The 16815-nt window shown below is 52.8% G+C and overlaps 1 protein-coding gene across 1 annotated transcript in view; it reads left to right on the forward strand.

Annotated features, from left to right (window-relative positions):
• Positions 1-16674, forward strand: part of SHB (SH2 domain containing adaptor protein B) — a 138066-nt gene extending 121392 nt beyond the window's left edge. The window contains exon 6 of the mRNA XM_015093133.4: positions 12729-16674. Coding sequence (XP_014948619.2) covers positions 12729-12912 — 184 coding nt within the window. The 3' untranslated portion in view covers positions 12913-16674. The remainder of the gene's footprint in view (positions 1-12728) is intronic.
• The last annotated feature ends 141 nt before the right edge of the window (positions 16675-16815 follow it).

Genomic DNA, 16815 nt, shown 5'->3' on the forward strand with positions numbered 1-16815 from the left:
TGCAGAACTAAGGCCAGAGAGAGGAAGAAGCTTGTCTGCCTCCTAGCTTCTCAGCCAGGCCCTGTGTTTTGGCAGCATTTGTGTCAGCCTGAGACAAAGAGCAAGCAGGGGAGGGGGATATCTGCATCTCTGCTCTTGCTACATGGAGGGTTTCACATCCTTTCAGGGGTGATGGAGGGAAAATGAACTTTCTGCTCAATTAGTGGACAGCATGTTTTCGCCTTCTCTAAGAGGTTTAAAGGAAATGGTGCAATTAGGAGCTAATGCTGTAGGCAAAACAAGAGGCTCCTCAAACGTTCTGTGCAGGAGACGAAATGAAAACAGTGAACTTAAGAGACAGAGGTTTTCAGAAGCCCCATCTGACAGTGGCTGAATCTGGAAGGTGGGTCGGGGTGGAGGGCTGGCTGCCGAGGAGGCTGCAACAGTTCAGCGAAGGACTCAGGCAGTGGGAGTAAACAGAGGTCGTGTCTTGATAGAACCGAAGAGGATGAGAAAGAGCAAGGAGCCTGGGGCCTCGTTCCGATTTCTGAACGGGCGAGTGAGTGGTGGCTCCGTCAGCTGCAACACAGACCTGGAACTGTCAGTTTTGAAAAACGCAGGAAACTCATCCTAACTCAGGACGAGTTTTCATCCCTGCCCCAATTGCTGCCCCAAACCCAGAGGCAAGAGGTGCCTGCACTCACACTGCCAGCCCGTTGTCCAGAGCACCTGCCAGCCTGGCAGTGCCCAAGGTGCCCGCTGATGGGCTGGGGTTTCCCTTCCTGACCTGCCACATCTCCCCACGGAGCCAGGCACACAGCGTTGCCCTTTACTCCCCCGAGAGCTCCCTAGTCCTCTCCAGCGTCTGAGCCACCCTGATTACATTTCCAGCTGGTTTTTAATTATCTTGTATCAGCTACATAAATCTGCCGTGTGGCTCACCTGCCGGGTGGCAGAGGGGGAGCGGGGTTGCGGGCCGGGGGCGGGGGGGGGGGGGGGGCGATTCCAACTGCCCTTCCATTGCCAGGAAGCCTCTCATGCCCTGGGACAGTTTCCTTTCTGAGGCACTGGTCTCAAAATGGTGAAAAACATTTCTTTCCAGTCACATTTCTAACATCTTGTTAATAGGATTTATTTAACAATAGTTTTGCAAAAGCCATCTGGGAATGGTTTGTTTGGGAACTTGGGAGGGCACGTGGGTACTGCAGGCCCAGGCCGTGTTGACAGATAACAGACCTCGTACCTGCCATCAGAGAAGGGACGCAGTCAGGGGCCAGGGGACCAGGACCTGAATCCCACTGCTTCCACCGGCTGTGGGGGTCACCCAGCGAATTATTTCACGTCTCTGAGCCTCACCCCCGAGGCTCAGGGACACAGCGGAAGGGAGATCTTGTAAACCCCGAGTGGCTGTATAAATGCAGGTGGGGTTATTTATAGAGACTTGTGCCTTCCCCAGGGAAGTATTGGGGGTCTTATTTTGCTAATAGCTAAGTAAATAACTGGATGTTCCCCAGAGGAAATATAACCAGCCCCCTCTTGAGGCATTTGGTGGGGCTTGAAGCACCCAGCTTCATTCAGTAAAATCTCAAGGTTTCCTGTTCCCCACATCCTCAGGCCCTTGCAACCAGAAGAGTCTTGAATCACCCTGGTCAAGACCCTGGCTTTCGGATGAGAGAAACAGGCACAGGAAGGGAAGAGGACCTTCCCGAGGTCCCGCAGCAAGTTGCTGGCGGAGCCCAGATGTCTCGACTCGCATCCCAGGGTTATTACCCTTCTGAAGCCCCGTAGCACTGTATTTTCTTCTCTCATTTTCTCCATAAACGTTCTTGGTATTTGCGGCAGATTTATAAAATCGGATGTCAGATTTTATAGCCCTCGTCTTTGCTCCCACAGTTCAAATTCTAAAGCTATAAAAATGATGTTTTGCTGTGTCTGAGTGTGTGTCACACTCACACATGCACACATTTTGTGCCTCAATCCCGCACTTTGCTGAGCGCGCCCCACCCCCCAACAGTGAGCAGCCGCCAACCTCCTTCCAGCCTAGGGTGCTTTCTGCCACTTTTAATGCCTTTTTAAAAAAAGATTGCTTCACCCAGGAGGAATATAAGAAACAATTGGTTTTGGCAAAGCTGGCTTATTAGAAATGCTTTAATTAGAACTTTTTTTTTTTTGCTATTTTCCTTTTGAAAATCCACACGCTGCTCACAGCTCCAGATGGTTTGGGGATCAGCCTGTCACAGTCTCAGCACAAACATTCAGGGCAGAGGTGACAGGTCAGCTGCCTAGGTGTCACTGCTGCATTCACGCTGGGCACCAGGCCTCCAGCTGGATAGGGAGACAGAGGGACAAGAGTAGGTGAGGGGTGTGGTGGAGGGAAGTGTGGCAGGGAATAAATAAGGGAAGAAGAAAGTGATTCTGACTGGTGGCATCTTGGAAGGCTTCCTGGAGGAAGTGGCGTGTGAGCAGGGCCTTAGAAGCATAACAATGTATTGGGAAGTAACAGCAAGGTTGAAGGACGATTAGGTTTGGCATTAGAGGAGAGGTCCCTGCAGTGTCCCCTCTCCCTGTGGTGCCACCATGTCAGCCCCCCTTGGTCAAGGTGACTAAACATTTGGCCCAGGTGGACAAAGCTGTGCCTTATAAACTCTGAAGTCCTGGTCAGCTCTCTTTCTCTCTCCCCACAGCTTTCTGCATTTCTGGCCCTTTCTCTCTTGCAAGTTCTTTCCCACCCCGCAACTTGCTCAGAGTAGTTGTGTGCCTGACACATCATTTCCACCTGACACTAAGGTGTGTAGCCCACCCTGGCTGAACACAGCCTCCCAGGGGAAAACGCATTTACACAGTGCCAGGTAGGCACTTTGCAATCCCTGGTACCTGGTGTTAGAAACTGATTTGAAGAGGCTTCCACAGCGTATCCTCTAAGGTAGGTAGACCTGTGCCAATAACAATGATTAAAAACTTGGGGCAATTTATGCGTTCTGACACAGGTGATGACCAAGCCACTGGGGCGGCAGATGCGTGAGGCAGTGTGTGCCGGGCACACCCACATTTCACAGACAGGCTCCAAATGTGAGCACAATCCCATTTTGAGTTCAGATTTTCAAACCAGAAAAATGCTTCTTCCTGTCCTGAATTGTTCCAATCTTACCCCCCAGAAATCTTCTGTGACAAAATGAGAGTTGACCGTTTCACTTCTGTGGTAGTTATGCTTTTAAAAAGCCATCAGTTCCAATAGTCAGTAACTTTTTGGAACTCAATTACTTGCAGCCATGCTGAAAAAAAACTGTAATTAATGTGGTCAAACCCTAGCCAAATAATAAAATGAAAGCTCTGTTGTGTATCAAGGCCGAAATCAATTTCATTAGGGAGCAAAGAGCCAGCGATTTAATTTTGAGAGAACGCTCTACCCTGTGGACAGAGGTTGTCAAGAAGCTGCCAGAATGGATGCCTGACATGAGAGGATTCGCCCTCCAGAGCCCAAATTATGAAGGGCTGACAGTGACCTTTTAAAATTACATTTGCAAACCTTCCAAGTGTGGCTACAGCCAGTGGGCTTTTGCTTCTTCATGTTCTTGGGCTGGTGCCCTTTTTGGTTTGGGTCAAGAGGTGCATGTTGTCTGACCCACTAACACTCTAAAGCCAATGAGATCCTATCCTTTGGGATCAGGAGGAGGGGGAAGACAGAGTGGACTCTAGAGGTCAGCAGACACCAGAAAGAAGTTCAGCGAAGGCTTGGGGTGTGCACTTGGTGATGGAGTCATGTCCAGACAGCTGGACTAATGGCCAAGTGGGATAGACCCATGGGAGACACTGTCCAGTTGCAGCGCCAGCATATGAGAGATTGTGAGCAGCAGGGGGGACCAGAATGGGAAAGGATGGGAGCTTCTGCCCTCTGAGGACCACTGGAGAGAGGAGCAGCCTTGGGTCTCTACCTGCTGTGTACCCTGCTCTTCAGGCGGGCCTTCCCAGGGCAGGTGGAGCAGCTGTGGCCTGCAGGACTGTGCTAAGTCACAGTTCAGCTCAGAACATAGAAGGACTTTCTCATGGGGAGAGCCATCAAAGGTCGAAAAAGGTTGTCCCTGTAAGGAGTGAGCTAGCCCAGCGCTGTGGGTGAGCAAAAAGAAAATGCTGGACGTGAAATGTGAAGGTGGACTTTGCCTCACCAGATAAGAACTAGAATGGTGGTTCTCAGACTTGAATTGGCATCAGAATCTCTTGAAGAGCGTGTTAAAGGCTGATTCTAGTTCCAGAGAAGCCCAGGAAGCCACAGGCTTAGCAAATCCCCGGGGACCTTGATGTAGGCATTCCGGGGCTCATTTGAAGAAACTCTGTGTTTGAGAAACACAGAGTACTTCTCTTCCAGCCCTGGAACTCTGGGGCATCTGCAGTGAAGGTCAGTCATTTTGTTTAATATCTGAAGTTCATTCTTTCCTGATCGCATGGTGTGAGCATCTTCTATGTGCTAAGTTTCAAAGGTTTAGAAGTTTGTGGGACCTCAGTGATCACCTTGGCCTCTCCCTCTGTTGTGTAGCTGGGAAAACCAAGGCCCAAGAGGGCAGGAACCAGGGGTGGAACCAGGTCTCGACTTCCTGCTCAGGGCTCTTTTCCCTTGCTTTCAGTGAGGTTAGGGAACGTCATAAAGATCTCCCCATTTCACAGATGAAGAGACTGTGGCCCAGATCCCCAAGGCTTATTGGGAGTTTTTCCACTGAAAACCACCGATAACTGTCTTTCACATGATTTGCAAAAAGCCTTTGGCCAGGGCCACTTTGGTTTAGAGTCAAGTGTGTGCCTTTGAAATTCCAGGGAGAAAGATTGTATCCTCAGGTTAGAGGCAGGGCTGCTGAGCAAATAGATCTGTTTTAGTCTGCAGTTTTTAAAGACCTTTCTGGATTTTCCTTCTTTACTTGTTTTTTTTAAGTAAAACTGTGAGTTGGATCAGATGCTTTGTGGGCGTCCCCTTCTTTGCTGTGCTAATGAATCAGTTGCTCAGTTAGCGAGGAAAGCCCCACCAGGAAAGGAGCTGGGTCTGTAGGATAATGAGGGTAAGCACTGTGCTTTAAGGACAAAGGTGAGAACTGGGGTTTAGGTGGATTGCTGTCTCCTTCCCCCTCCCTGCATGCCTACCTCCACCCTGCACCTGTAGAGCATCACTGCCCTCTCAGAGCATACAGAGGCTATGGACAGTGCCCTATGCCTGATGGCATAAGGTAGGGGTCATATTGGGTTCACTGGAGAATGGGAGCAATCCTCCACCCCTTTCTGGGTCTCATGTCATCTGTAAAATAAAGTCAGGAAAAGACATGGCCTCAAAAGCCTCTGCTTGGTGTCTTGTGTCCATCAGAAATGTTGACTGCAAAGCAATACCCACAGTACTGCCTTAGACCAGGATTTTTTAAGCAGAGAGGGCTCTTTCCTCATCATTCCCATTCTGTTTTCATATGGACCCTGGTGTGTAACAATGTGCTTTTGAGAGTGTTGAGAAACACCACTCGATGTTTGGGAAGATTGATCTCGGGGATGTAAACGCCATGCCCATTGTCATCTGGTGACAGAGCTGGGGCCAGAAGCCAGGCCTCCCACTTCAGCCAGGCAGGCTGCCCCGCTGGAGGAGGTGGGCCCGCTGCCAACACGGCCACAAACGGCAGACCAGGCAGAGGGCGGGGCACACTTAGTGCTCAGCCAGGGCAGCACCTTCTACGAGGGCTCCTGCAGTGTGTGGGTGCAAACGAAGCCATGCCCCACCCAGCTGGGACCTCAGGACAGTCCTTCCAGGTGGGCAGTGAAAGCTCCAGTGAGGAAACTGAGGCTCCAAGAGAGGCACAGCTCAGAAGTGGCAATCTGGGAGACTCAGCCCAGGTCTGGGTCCGTCTGGACCTGCAGGCAGTGATCCCTTTGCCCTCGTCTGACCTTCCTCACCCTGGAGTGCTCCCCTCATCTCCTCAGCATCACCTGGCTCAGCCTCAGGTTTCCAGCTCCCCTTTTGCCTATGAAAACCACTGCGCCCTCCAAGTCCTCTCCGCAGCAGCTGGTGCTTGCCTCAACAACGCCTTTGCCCAGCACCTGCCCGACCCCTGTTCTGGACCCGCCTTCAGGTGCTTCGTGTTCCCCCGCACCTGCTGGTTGGAGTGACGGTGCGGGCTTTGTCCTTGGAGACGGCCTGGAGCCTCTGCATCCCTTTGGCAAATTCTGTGCCACGTCTTCAGCCCTTGAATGAGGAGCCGGACGACTAACCTCTGTCAGGTGTTCTTGCTTCCTTCACAGACACATTCTCGCTTCTCCCTCGCATCTGTTCTTGTTAGCCCCACTTCACAGATGAAGGATTTGAGGCACTGGTGACCCGTGAGTTGCCGCTGTTGAAGTTTGGGCTGGGTTATTCTATGCTGTGGCTCTGTCCTCTGCACCTTCCTTGACCTCCACCTAGAGATGCCAGCGGCTCCCCTGTCTCCAGACATTGTCAAGTGCCCCCAGGAAGGAGGTAAACTTGCCCCATTGACAACCAGTGCCCCAGGGAGAGTATAGGTAGAGAGGGGCTTGTCCTGTAGAAGGAGACACCCCCCACCCCATTCCCCCAGGCCTGAATGCTTTCTGTCCATCCCATTGGCACAGATGCTAAGAAGCCTGCTTTTGCCACTGTGCTCTCCCCAAGCCCGGAAACTGGCTAGCCCTGTGTGAGTATACCAGTGCCACTGGCAGCGCTGGTGCAGCTCCCCACACCCCTGTGACGTCTCTCACTGGCTTGAGAACTTCCGCGCTGGAGGAACCCCCTCTACCTTTTCCAGACAAGCATGCTGAGGCCCAGGGAGAGGGGACCTGCCCAGCCAATGACATAAGTGGGATCAGAGTTTGAACCCAGGCATCTGACTTCAGTCCAGCCATCACCATCAACCCGATGTGCTTCAAACACTAAAGGGTGTTCGTATCCCTAGGAAAGTCCTCTTTCCTCTTCCTAAAGCTCTGAAACATTTCACATGTCACCCTTCGCTCTGCATCCACATCTCCCCTTGTAGTTTTCGTGTGCTCTTGCTGAAGCCTATGTAGGGACACCAACCAGAGGAATTACAAAAGTCATCCAAACATCATTACCCTCCCAGTCACACACCTCCAGCGATGGGAGGCTCACTTCCTCAGCTGCCTGGATCATTGCAGTCTTCCTGTCTAACACTTTATTAGTCTGCTCCTGAGAAAATTGCCCCCGATGGGTTCATTCTGACCCACCTGTTGCATTTTGTGGCACAAAACAACCCTTGCTGCAAAAGGCATCGGCTGGCTCTCCTTCCCCCTGGAGATGGCTTTTCATCGTGATTTACTGAAGATCTCACCCTGAGCCGCCAACTTAGAGCTTGAGAAATGCCTGGGCTTCTTGGGGAGGCTAGTCACTGCCAATGCATTTATTGAAAGTCTGATTATTTGGTTGTAAATCAAGTCATTTGGCTCAGCGGTGTTCACATTTAGATGTTTGTGCTCTATAACTTGGTGCATGTGTTTTTGGCTTGTCCCCCTGAAGGCGATTTCAGAAGGCGTGTGACCTCGTAAACCCCTTCCCCCAGCTCCCTCGACCCCTAGAACGTCTCAGCTGGAAGGGGCCTTCATGCCCCCCACCCCATGCATGGCATAGCTGGAGAACCCCACCACATGGCTATAAGGACTCAGAAAGCCCTGGTGTTCTCTCACTGCAATTCAGGCAGATTGCTTCTCCCTCTGGCCCTTGGTGTTCTTGCAGATAATGTCAGCCCTCCCAGCTTCTTTGTGAAGCCACAGGTTTGTCCAGTCACCGACCAAGGGCAGTGACAATCACGTTGCACATATTTGTTCTGCCAGGCTCCCTGGCCCCAAGCGGGAAGTTCAAAGCTTGTGCAGGGCCAACCTGCACGCGCAAAGTCCTCAGGAGATGTCACCCCAGTGCCTTTCCCCTGAAGGCCCCCATCACTGGAGGTCTGGGTGGTTTCTCCCACAGCAGCTCCGTGGAGCATGCTTCTCTGCAGACACTCAAGAGTGTTTCTGGAGAGGCTTGCTCACAGGTGTGATGAGGAGGAAAAGTGTCTTCTCTGTAGACACTTTTCTCTGTAGACATCTCCCTGGAGGTCAGAGAGCAGATGTGCTGAGGCAGCGTTGCCTCAGGAAGTACCTGTCATGTAGGCCCCGAGGTGCCCATAGAGGCATACAGCCTCCTTCAGCCTTGGTTTCCCCCTCTGTCAACAACGGTAGTTACACCAAGCAAAGTGTCAGCCTTGCTGCAGGCTTAAATGAGATAGCCTGTGGCGGCAGCTCGGTGCACAGTGGGTTGAGCCTTTATTCTGCAGGGTCCCAAGGACACCCCTGGATGCTCTTGAGCTGAGGGACAATGTCCTGGAGCATCTCCATGAAGAGAGCAGCTCGCCAACTACCTTTCAAAAGAGGTAGCCCTGGGATCACACCTCTGAGCGTGGATTCCTGTAACCAGGTCTTACACACTAATCCCAAAGGACAATTTCCTCAACTTCTCCCACATAAATATTATATCAAGTATTTTTTAAGTCATTTCATCATGAAAAGAAGCGATTTAACATAACTATTACCCAAGATTCTTCATGAAATATGCATCAAGCAATTAGGTCTAAAAGCGTGAGGTGAGGCCTCGCACCCTGCTCGGGCCGGCAGCTGCGGGCTGAGTGATGTTTTATTAAAGCCCATGATTATGAGACGAGGTGGGGCCTGTTATTAGGCCTGACGCGCCAGGCACGTTTGATAATCCCGGTTACAAGGAGGTGCTTTTTGTGATGGTAATGAGCGATCTGAACACCCTGACAGCCCCAGCATCCCCAGCCTCCACCAGCCTTACAAGACTCATTAGACAGGTCACCCGCTGGAGACACCCCTAATTGTGACTTAGCTCTCACAGGATGTCCTATCAAAGGAGACAGGACTGACGCAGGAGCTTGGCAGGAGGTGGCAGCCTGTCTGAGCTCCCCAGGGACCCATGCCTTCTCAGAAGCCATGACGGGGAGGTGGCCAGGCCTGGAACCAGCCCTGGATGCATGGTCCCTAGGCTACTTCTTGCTCCTAAAGCCCCACACATCCCCGTGCATGCTGGGTATCCGATGTACCCTCCATTCTCCAAGAATTTTAATCTTGTGCTGGATTTCCTCCTCTGAGTTGGCAGTTATTAAAATCATCCCTGGCAGCTGTTTTTAAATCTTCAGCTGTCGTTAGGTGGCATCTCACTCGTGGGGACCTTGTGACCGATCAGGATATATCACTGCATCACACCTCCTGGGTGTGTGTTGACAAGGCTCTGCCCATCGTTTGCGTTAAGTTGGGGTTTGACAGATTGTCTCAGAAAGAAAGCCCCGCTCACCTCTCGAGGCCCACCAACTCTGTGATGGTCCCTCCGTGGCTGGGGACTCCACTGGTCAGGACACACCATCCCCGGTCCCCGGGACGGCCATTTACTGCCAGCCCCTGTGCTGCTCTGATCCACTGTTACCAGCAGGATGGGTGCCATGGGAACTGAGGCTGGCAGTCAAGAATTCACCTGCTCAGGGTCTGATGCCTCTCACTCGCCCCCTGGCTGGCCTCACGGGGAGTGTTGGGGGCTAGGTTGGGCCCTCTTCTGGAGCTCACGGTGCTGAGGTCAGGAGCATGGGTTCTGGGAAAGGCCCCCGGGGAGGGAAGCAGCAGCAGCTGATGGCTGCGTGACCCCCAGTCAGCTACCTCCTGTCTGGAGCTTCAGTGCTGGGCACATGGCCTGGCTCACAGGAAGTGCCCAGGAAACATCAGCCCTGAGAGCCATCCAGGCCAGCGCCCTGTGAGAATGGGACTGGAGGCCAAGAGCAGCAGTGGAGGGGGCATGAGGCTGACTTGATCCCTTCCTGCAGGAAGCCCTCACCTCATGGGCCGCAGATTATGCTCTTAGACATGGAATCTAGGACCTTAGATCTAGAAGCGCCCTCAGAGGCCATGCAGTTAGCCTTCCCGTGTGTCCAGTATGGGTAGAGACAGAGCCCAGTAGGGCCCAAGGAGAGCCTGAGGTCCAGAGAACCAAAGGGTGCAGTGCATGAGCCCAAGGGGAAGGGCTGTTCCTGCAGGGACTCCAGCCTGAGGGCCAGCTCATGGGCCTTTCTCCCTCTGCCGGGGACAGTCAGGCCCTGGATTCCAGGGTCACAGGCCTGAGTTCGCTGCCTTGAGCTCTGGACTTTGTGACCGCCTACCCCTCAGCATAGCCCAGCTCAGGGTTATAAACTAGTATGTATTGAAATACCAGCATCAGAGGAAAAACCAGTGGGCCTGGAGAGTCAGGAAGGACTGCAGGGAGGTCCCAGTGCCTGCCTATGTATGTTGAGATGGAGACATCAGTATGGAGTTCCTAGTATGTGGTGACCTCGAGAGCCTTCGATCTGGGAACAGAGGCGCTTCAGCCTCCTTTTCTGGCTCTGTCCTGTTGCCAGCATCCCTGCCCACTTTCCTCACTGAATGTTTTCAGAACAACTGGTGTGAAAATATCCTGATAAGCCATATGAGTTATTTTCTTTAACCTCCTTAGATAGTAAATCGGTTCCCCTAGCGACCTCATACCCACCATGCCATGAAAGCTTTGGCGTTCAGGCCAGCTCACAGCTAGTTGTTGAGATCTAACACACCCTGTGCTTTGTAGCACCAGCTGCAAAGCCCAAAATATCACCCAGGCAGAGGGCATGACATATCCAAGGCCACACCCACCCACCCAGGTCACTCACCTCTGCTCCAGCCCTGTTGCCCCCATACCCACCCACCCCTTTTTCAGGTAAAACTGAGCACGTGGCCTCCAAGACTACAAGGCTTCTTAACTGTCCCCAGTTTTATTAGCCATACAATTTCAGCCCTGTATTCAAGCAGTTACAGACTCTTCTAGGCCAGCACAGATTTGCCGTCTCTCCACGGAGGTGGGTAGCAGGTAGCTGAGTCTTGGGCTCAGAGGGAGTTGCTCGTATTTTAAAGCGCGCACCGGCTTAAGCAAGTGCGCCTCCTGCTTCTCAGATGAGGCAATTCTCCAGTGAAATGACCCTTCACTGAGGAGCAGAGCTTGCCACAGGCTCTGTAATTAGAACATTGTCAGCCTTAAAAAATCTTGATTTAAATTTCAGTTCTTTACAGGAATTATTCTCTCTTGAAACATAATTGCTCTCCAAACGATTTCCTTTAAGCTGAGGGTGACATCTCTAAATACATTATTATGAGCAGATGTATTACTCAGTGCCTGCACTTCATTAAGCATTTGCTCTCCCCATCTGAAAATGGTCCTGGAGTCCAAATTGATGCATTAATAGAGCAGGCACCGGTAAGGGAGGAGAACCCAGTCCTGGATGGAAGAGATGTGGGAACAGCTGAAACGAGAACCAAAGCTCAGAAGGGCTGCAGGCTGCACACCTGTGTCCACACAGCGCTCTTGGCCTCGCCTGGGATGGGCTTGGTCTCCTGGAAGCTGGCCCCTAGGGCTGCTCACAAAGGACGGGCTCTGGAGAAGGCGCAGGAGGTCAGAGCCCCAGCTTTCTCACTAAGTGACTCAGTAAATTTGGACTGTGTTTTGGAAACCAGGCATCCACAGGTGTGGTGGCTAGGCCAGGCTTGGAGCTGAGTGAGCAGGGAAAGGGCAGCCTAAGCAAAGGTGGGTTAACTGGGGGTTAGTGACCCGATGTGGTCAGAGTCCTCAGTGGAAGGTAGGAGAGGTCCACTTGGGCCAGGCAGAAGTGGCACCCCACCCAGCATGCATGTCATGGGCTCAGGGCTCTGCTTTGATCTCCGAGGAACCCACCCACTGCCCGTTTCAGCAGATGCTAAGCATGGTGGGCACAGAGCCTGCACCCTGCTCTGGAGCTCCCAGGGGAATCGAGAAGATGGATAAGTAATTACAGTTCAGGAAGGCAAGTGCTGATGGAGGCATTATATCCTCGGTGCCGTGGGAGGAAGGAAGGAGCTCTGCCAGTGGGAACTTGGAAGACTTCCTGGCAGAGGAGACATTCAAGGCTGGGCCTTGGAGGAGGCAGGCAGGGTTTACTGAGCAGAGAGAGGAAGCACCAAGAGGAGATGGCCAGCGTTGGGGAAAAGCTGGGGAGCACACCTCCCCACGTTCCATTGGCTACAACTAGTCACATGACAGCAGTGGGTGCAAGGGAGGCTGGGAAATGTAGTCTCAGGCTGGGCAGCCCCTTCCTGCTGACAGTTTGTATTATTGAAGGGGAGAGCATCAGTTTTTTGGAAACAATTCACCTGTCATCCTGCCACACTGTAAATTGGGAGTGATAACCCCTGACACGGTGCTTGCCAGGCAAGGCTTTTTAAATTCTCCTCTGCATCAGTAATAGGGAGAGGAGCCAAGTTTGGGGGTTCGCTTGTTTTCCTGAGGAGGTCCCTCAAAATCTCCTGAGTTTTGACGACTCTCCTGCAGCCGTGTCTGTTGCTAGGATTGAGGGGCCCTCGGGTGAGGCCACATTTCAGCTGGGCCTGGGCTCCATTCCTGGCTGGGAGAGGGGCAGCTCAGGGCTGTTTCTTGTCTGTCCCAGGCAGCAAGGAGTCTTCCACACCTCAACAGGAGGTTGGCCAGAGGGAGAGCCCTCTCGGGTAATGAGTGTGAATTCATGACAAACTGGTTCAGGGCAGAAGCGAGAGGCTCTCTAGGAGCTGCTCTCCTGAGGGACCCTCGGCCCTCCCACCCCCTCCCTCCCCGGAGCAGCGTGGCGGCCTCGGCCTTCCTCATTCTGCGGATCCTAACCACCTCTGCGCTTTGTTCACAGGAGCAACCAGGGCTTCATGCACATGAAACTGGCCAAAACCAAAGAGAAATACGTCCTGGGTCAGAACAGCCCCCCGTTCGACAGTGTCCCAGAGGTCATCCACTACTACACCACCAGGAAGCTGCCCATCAAAGGCGCCGAGCACTTGTCCCTCCTCTACCCCGTGGCTGTGCGGACCCTGTGAGCCCCGCCCCGCCGAGCCGGGGCGCAGACGTGGAGCCGGTGGCCCCCGGCCGCTGTTGCCCGCCGTGTCCAGTTTGTGTCGTGTGTATGGTACTAGCACACCACTGCATGTCTTAGAATGCTGTCGCCACTCGCGGGGGGCTGGAGAAGGCCTGGATAAAGACTGAAGGACAGCCAGCGAGCCACCCCAGCCCCCACCCCCCACCCCCCTCCTCGAGTTTCTGTGAATTAAAATATTTGCAAATCCAAAGAGATGCCTTCCAGGATGAACAAAGGAGAGCAGCTCCGAGGGGCGGGGGCGGCAGCTCCCGGGTCGCGGCTCTTTGTTCTCCGGCCGTCAGGAATTCACACCTGTGTACCGGGCCCCCGTTTTTCCCACCGGGCCCCTCCTGGTGCTGGGAGCCAAGTGCTGATGTTTTGAGAGCCCAGAAGGCCCCGGAGTCCCACCTCCCTTCTGGTGTGTGTGTGTCAGTGTGTGTGTGTGTGTGTGTATGCACGCGTGTGAGCACATTGGTGGGAGAACACGACCACACACAGATGTAAGCCTGCTAATCCACTTCTAGTCACTCAGTGTAATCATTAGGAGATCTCCAAGGGATCGTTGTGCAGTCAAAAAAGGATTCAATTATTTATGAATAGGGTGTGTAAATAAAATAGTCATTTAATATATATTCTTATCCCTTTTTTTTTTTTTTTTAATATATTGCAGTGGGTCTCTGAGGGGGGTTAAGTGCTTACCTGTGAGTTTCGTTCCCAGAGCAAGGTGCAACTCCTCTGGGCACGTGGGAAGGAGGCAGAGCCCCCAGCTCAGGGCAGAGGGGTTTTCTTTGCACCCTTGAGAGTCAACCTACAGGAAGGGGCATTCAGGCTCCAGCAGTGGTAGCCTCCAATGTTGACCCAGCGTCCACGCTCCCTCTGCATACAGCCACCCCGTGATGGCAAGTGTGTGTTAACCCCACAGGTGCACAGCACCCAGCAGTTCATAAAGTGCTCTCACCGTCCACTGGGGTCAGTGCTACCCCATGAGCACTTCACACGTGGGGAAAGGGAGGCTCAGAGAAGGAGCGTGCTTTGTCCAAGTTCACAGTCCACAAGCAGAGGAGGCCCTTGAGCCAGTTCTTTGTCTCTTGCTGTCACCCTGCTCCTGGAGGAAGGCAAATCCTGACCTCTCTGGGGACATGGAGTCCTCTTGGCCATCTGCACTACCTCCACACAGAGGAGCATCTTCATACACACCCACACTCCACCGCCATCTTGCCCCCGCCCTTCACAGGAGCCAGATCCTTCAAGACAGAGCAGACAGTGAGGTTGCTGTTACTCTTACCTTTACTTTTCCTCTGACCCACCCACTCACATAGCACAGTTAAAAGCAATGGAAGAAACAAGCTCATGGAATAGCATGAAAGGCATGGCTTCCACCTACTGAAGGAGGTGCGAGGGGTCCAGATACATCACGAGTTTCAGCACCTTCACCAAGCTCATGTCATCCTGCCTGCCAATGGGCTAAGAGGAATGGAAGTCTGGTCACCATCGTCTCCAGTAGGAGGGGGCTGAATTCAGCTTGAACATCACCAGCACTGCCAGGCCTTCGAGATGCTCCCGACTCACTGTTCAGATAAGAGATGGAGGCCTCATGAGAGGAGAGGACTTGCCCTGGCTGCCCGTTAAGCCAATGCAAAGCAGGACTAGAAGCCAGCCATGTCCCTTTAGGTGTCTGGTGGATTTTAGCAGGCTATGGCCAAAGCTGTTCCCTTAGCACCTGCTTCCTGCCCAGTTCAGCCAATCAGGTCAGTCTCCTGAATCCTTGTCTCAGTCCAGGCAGCCCCAGCCCCTCCCATCCATAAATCCCACAGGTCCATCCGCCTCATGATTGCCTCATTGCCTGTGACCTGGGCCTAGTCTCCAACACTTCAACCCTGACCTTTCCTTTGCTCTTTCCAAAACATCCTTTGAGGCTACAGTACCTAGAGTGGTTCACGCTTTCCTCTTTTTTTTTTTTCCCTAGTGAATGAGAAAATGAGTGAAGCGTTGGCACTTGTCCAAACAGAGGTGCCAAAGGAGAGTGGATCCCTAGGACCCAGTTAGAGATTGGAGACAGGGGAGGTAGCCCGCGGAGTAGGGCGTGGGGAATAACCTCACAGCAGCCCCTCCTCCACCAGCAAATCCAGATTTCCTCCAGGGCCCTTCCTAAGACCCACAGGTCAGGGAGTACAGGAGCCCACCGAACAGACTTCTCAGAAAAGGCTCCACCCCATGGTCTGAGGGAAAAAAGGCTGCTTCACCCTCTGTTCTTGCCTTTACTCTTTTAAGGGATCCCTGGGCCCTGCCTCCATCTTCCTGAGGTTTCCCTGGGAAGCCCAGCCTCCAGCTCCCCTTGGGGACTGAGGTCGGCAGAGGAGCCAGTTGACAGGATGGGAGCTGCTAAAAGGAATTTTTTTCCTTAATTTTATGAACCTCTCCCTCTTCTTCCTCTGATTGTGACTGTTTCCTCTGGCGGCGTGTATTCATGTTTTCTTGGACATCTAACAATTGAAACAGCTTTTCCCTTTCAGAAACACTCACATTCAGGTTATTGGCGTTGGTTTGGGTTTTGTTTTGGCTTTTTTTTTTTTTCATCTGCTGCCAATTAATGAGGGGGAAAATGAGCTGGATTTCTTAGAGGGGAAAAAAAAAAAAAGCTCCCTGCCACACAATATCCCGCCTCAGCATTTTGTCTCAGAGCACAGCCTCCAACCCCTAACAGGCTGCATTGCTCAGAGCCACAGGACTGCTGGGGCTTTCCCCCCCCTTTTCTTTCCCTCCATTGCTGGCTTCATTATTGACCATAATGCCCCAACCACTTCAGCAGTAATGTCCTTGAGCCCCGAGGAGTCAAGGCCTTTGGGGCAGCCCCTCCAGAGCAAGATGGCGACCCAGAAAGAAAGGAGGCTTTGTGGGGAGAGAGGGCCCACCTGCCTGTCAGGAGACAGGCTCACAGAGCCACCCTTCTAAAGAAAGAGGTGAAAAGGCCCCTCTTCAGAAGGCTGGGCCAATCCCAGCTGAGCTGTGCCTCCCCTCCCAGAGCGGCTCTGGTGGGCAGACAGAGGGCCGTCTTCCAGCGGGGCAGACAGAGGGCCGTCTTCCAGCGGGGGCCTGGGAATCAACAGGCGTAGCCCTTGGTGGGCGTTCTGCTTCTGCAGTCACAGGCCCCGGAGGTAGCCTGTGTAAGATCCAGAACACCGAGCTCTGACCAGCTCTCCAATACACACTCGGGGAAGCCGTTGATGTCACTTGATCAAGGGCCCAGCAGGGACAGACAGCCAGGCTTACCATGTGCTCTCACAGACCCCAAGGACAGTGCCTGCAGAAACGGGCAGACAGGGCAGGCTGGCGTTTGGAGTTGGCCCATCGATGCCCGTGAAGGGTCCTGGCTGGATCAGATGGTCATCCAGCAAGCTGCCACATCTGTTCTTTAACCTTCCACCAGCGATTACTGACAGAGACAAATGGGGCAAGTTGTCCAGTGGAACCAGCACAACCCAGAGCCCAGATGCAGGAGCACCTTCCAGAACCCCACAGAGACCCACTCAGGCACCCCCTGGGCATGGACAGCCCCCAGCCTCTCCCCTTCTCCTCGGGGCTGTTGTGTCACTGCCAGGAGCCTTGTGACCACCACCTCCTGCTGAAAGTGTCCTGTAAAGATCTAATTCTGTGTGATGAACTGTATGATAATGTATATTTAATGTGAACCTTTTAATATACACGTTGTTTTGTTTAAACTGTACCTCACTGAGCCTGCATGTTTTCTTTCTTTCAAATGCAAACGTGTGCCGGGGGTCTAGTTTGATTGCCTTCTTCTTGCCGAAGTTGAAGTTCTGCCATCATTCCCCAAAGATGGATCGTTACAGGAAAAAAAGGAAACTTC

The sequence above is a fragment of the Ovis aries genome, chromosome 2 (assembly GCF_016772045.2).
Source record: "Ovis aries strain OAR_USU_Benz2616 breed Rambouillet chromosome 2, ARS-UI_Ramb_v3.0, whole genome shotgun sequence".
NCBI lineage: Eukaryota > Metazoa > Chordata > Mammalia > Artiodactyla > Bovidae > Ovis > Ovis aries.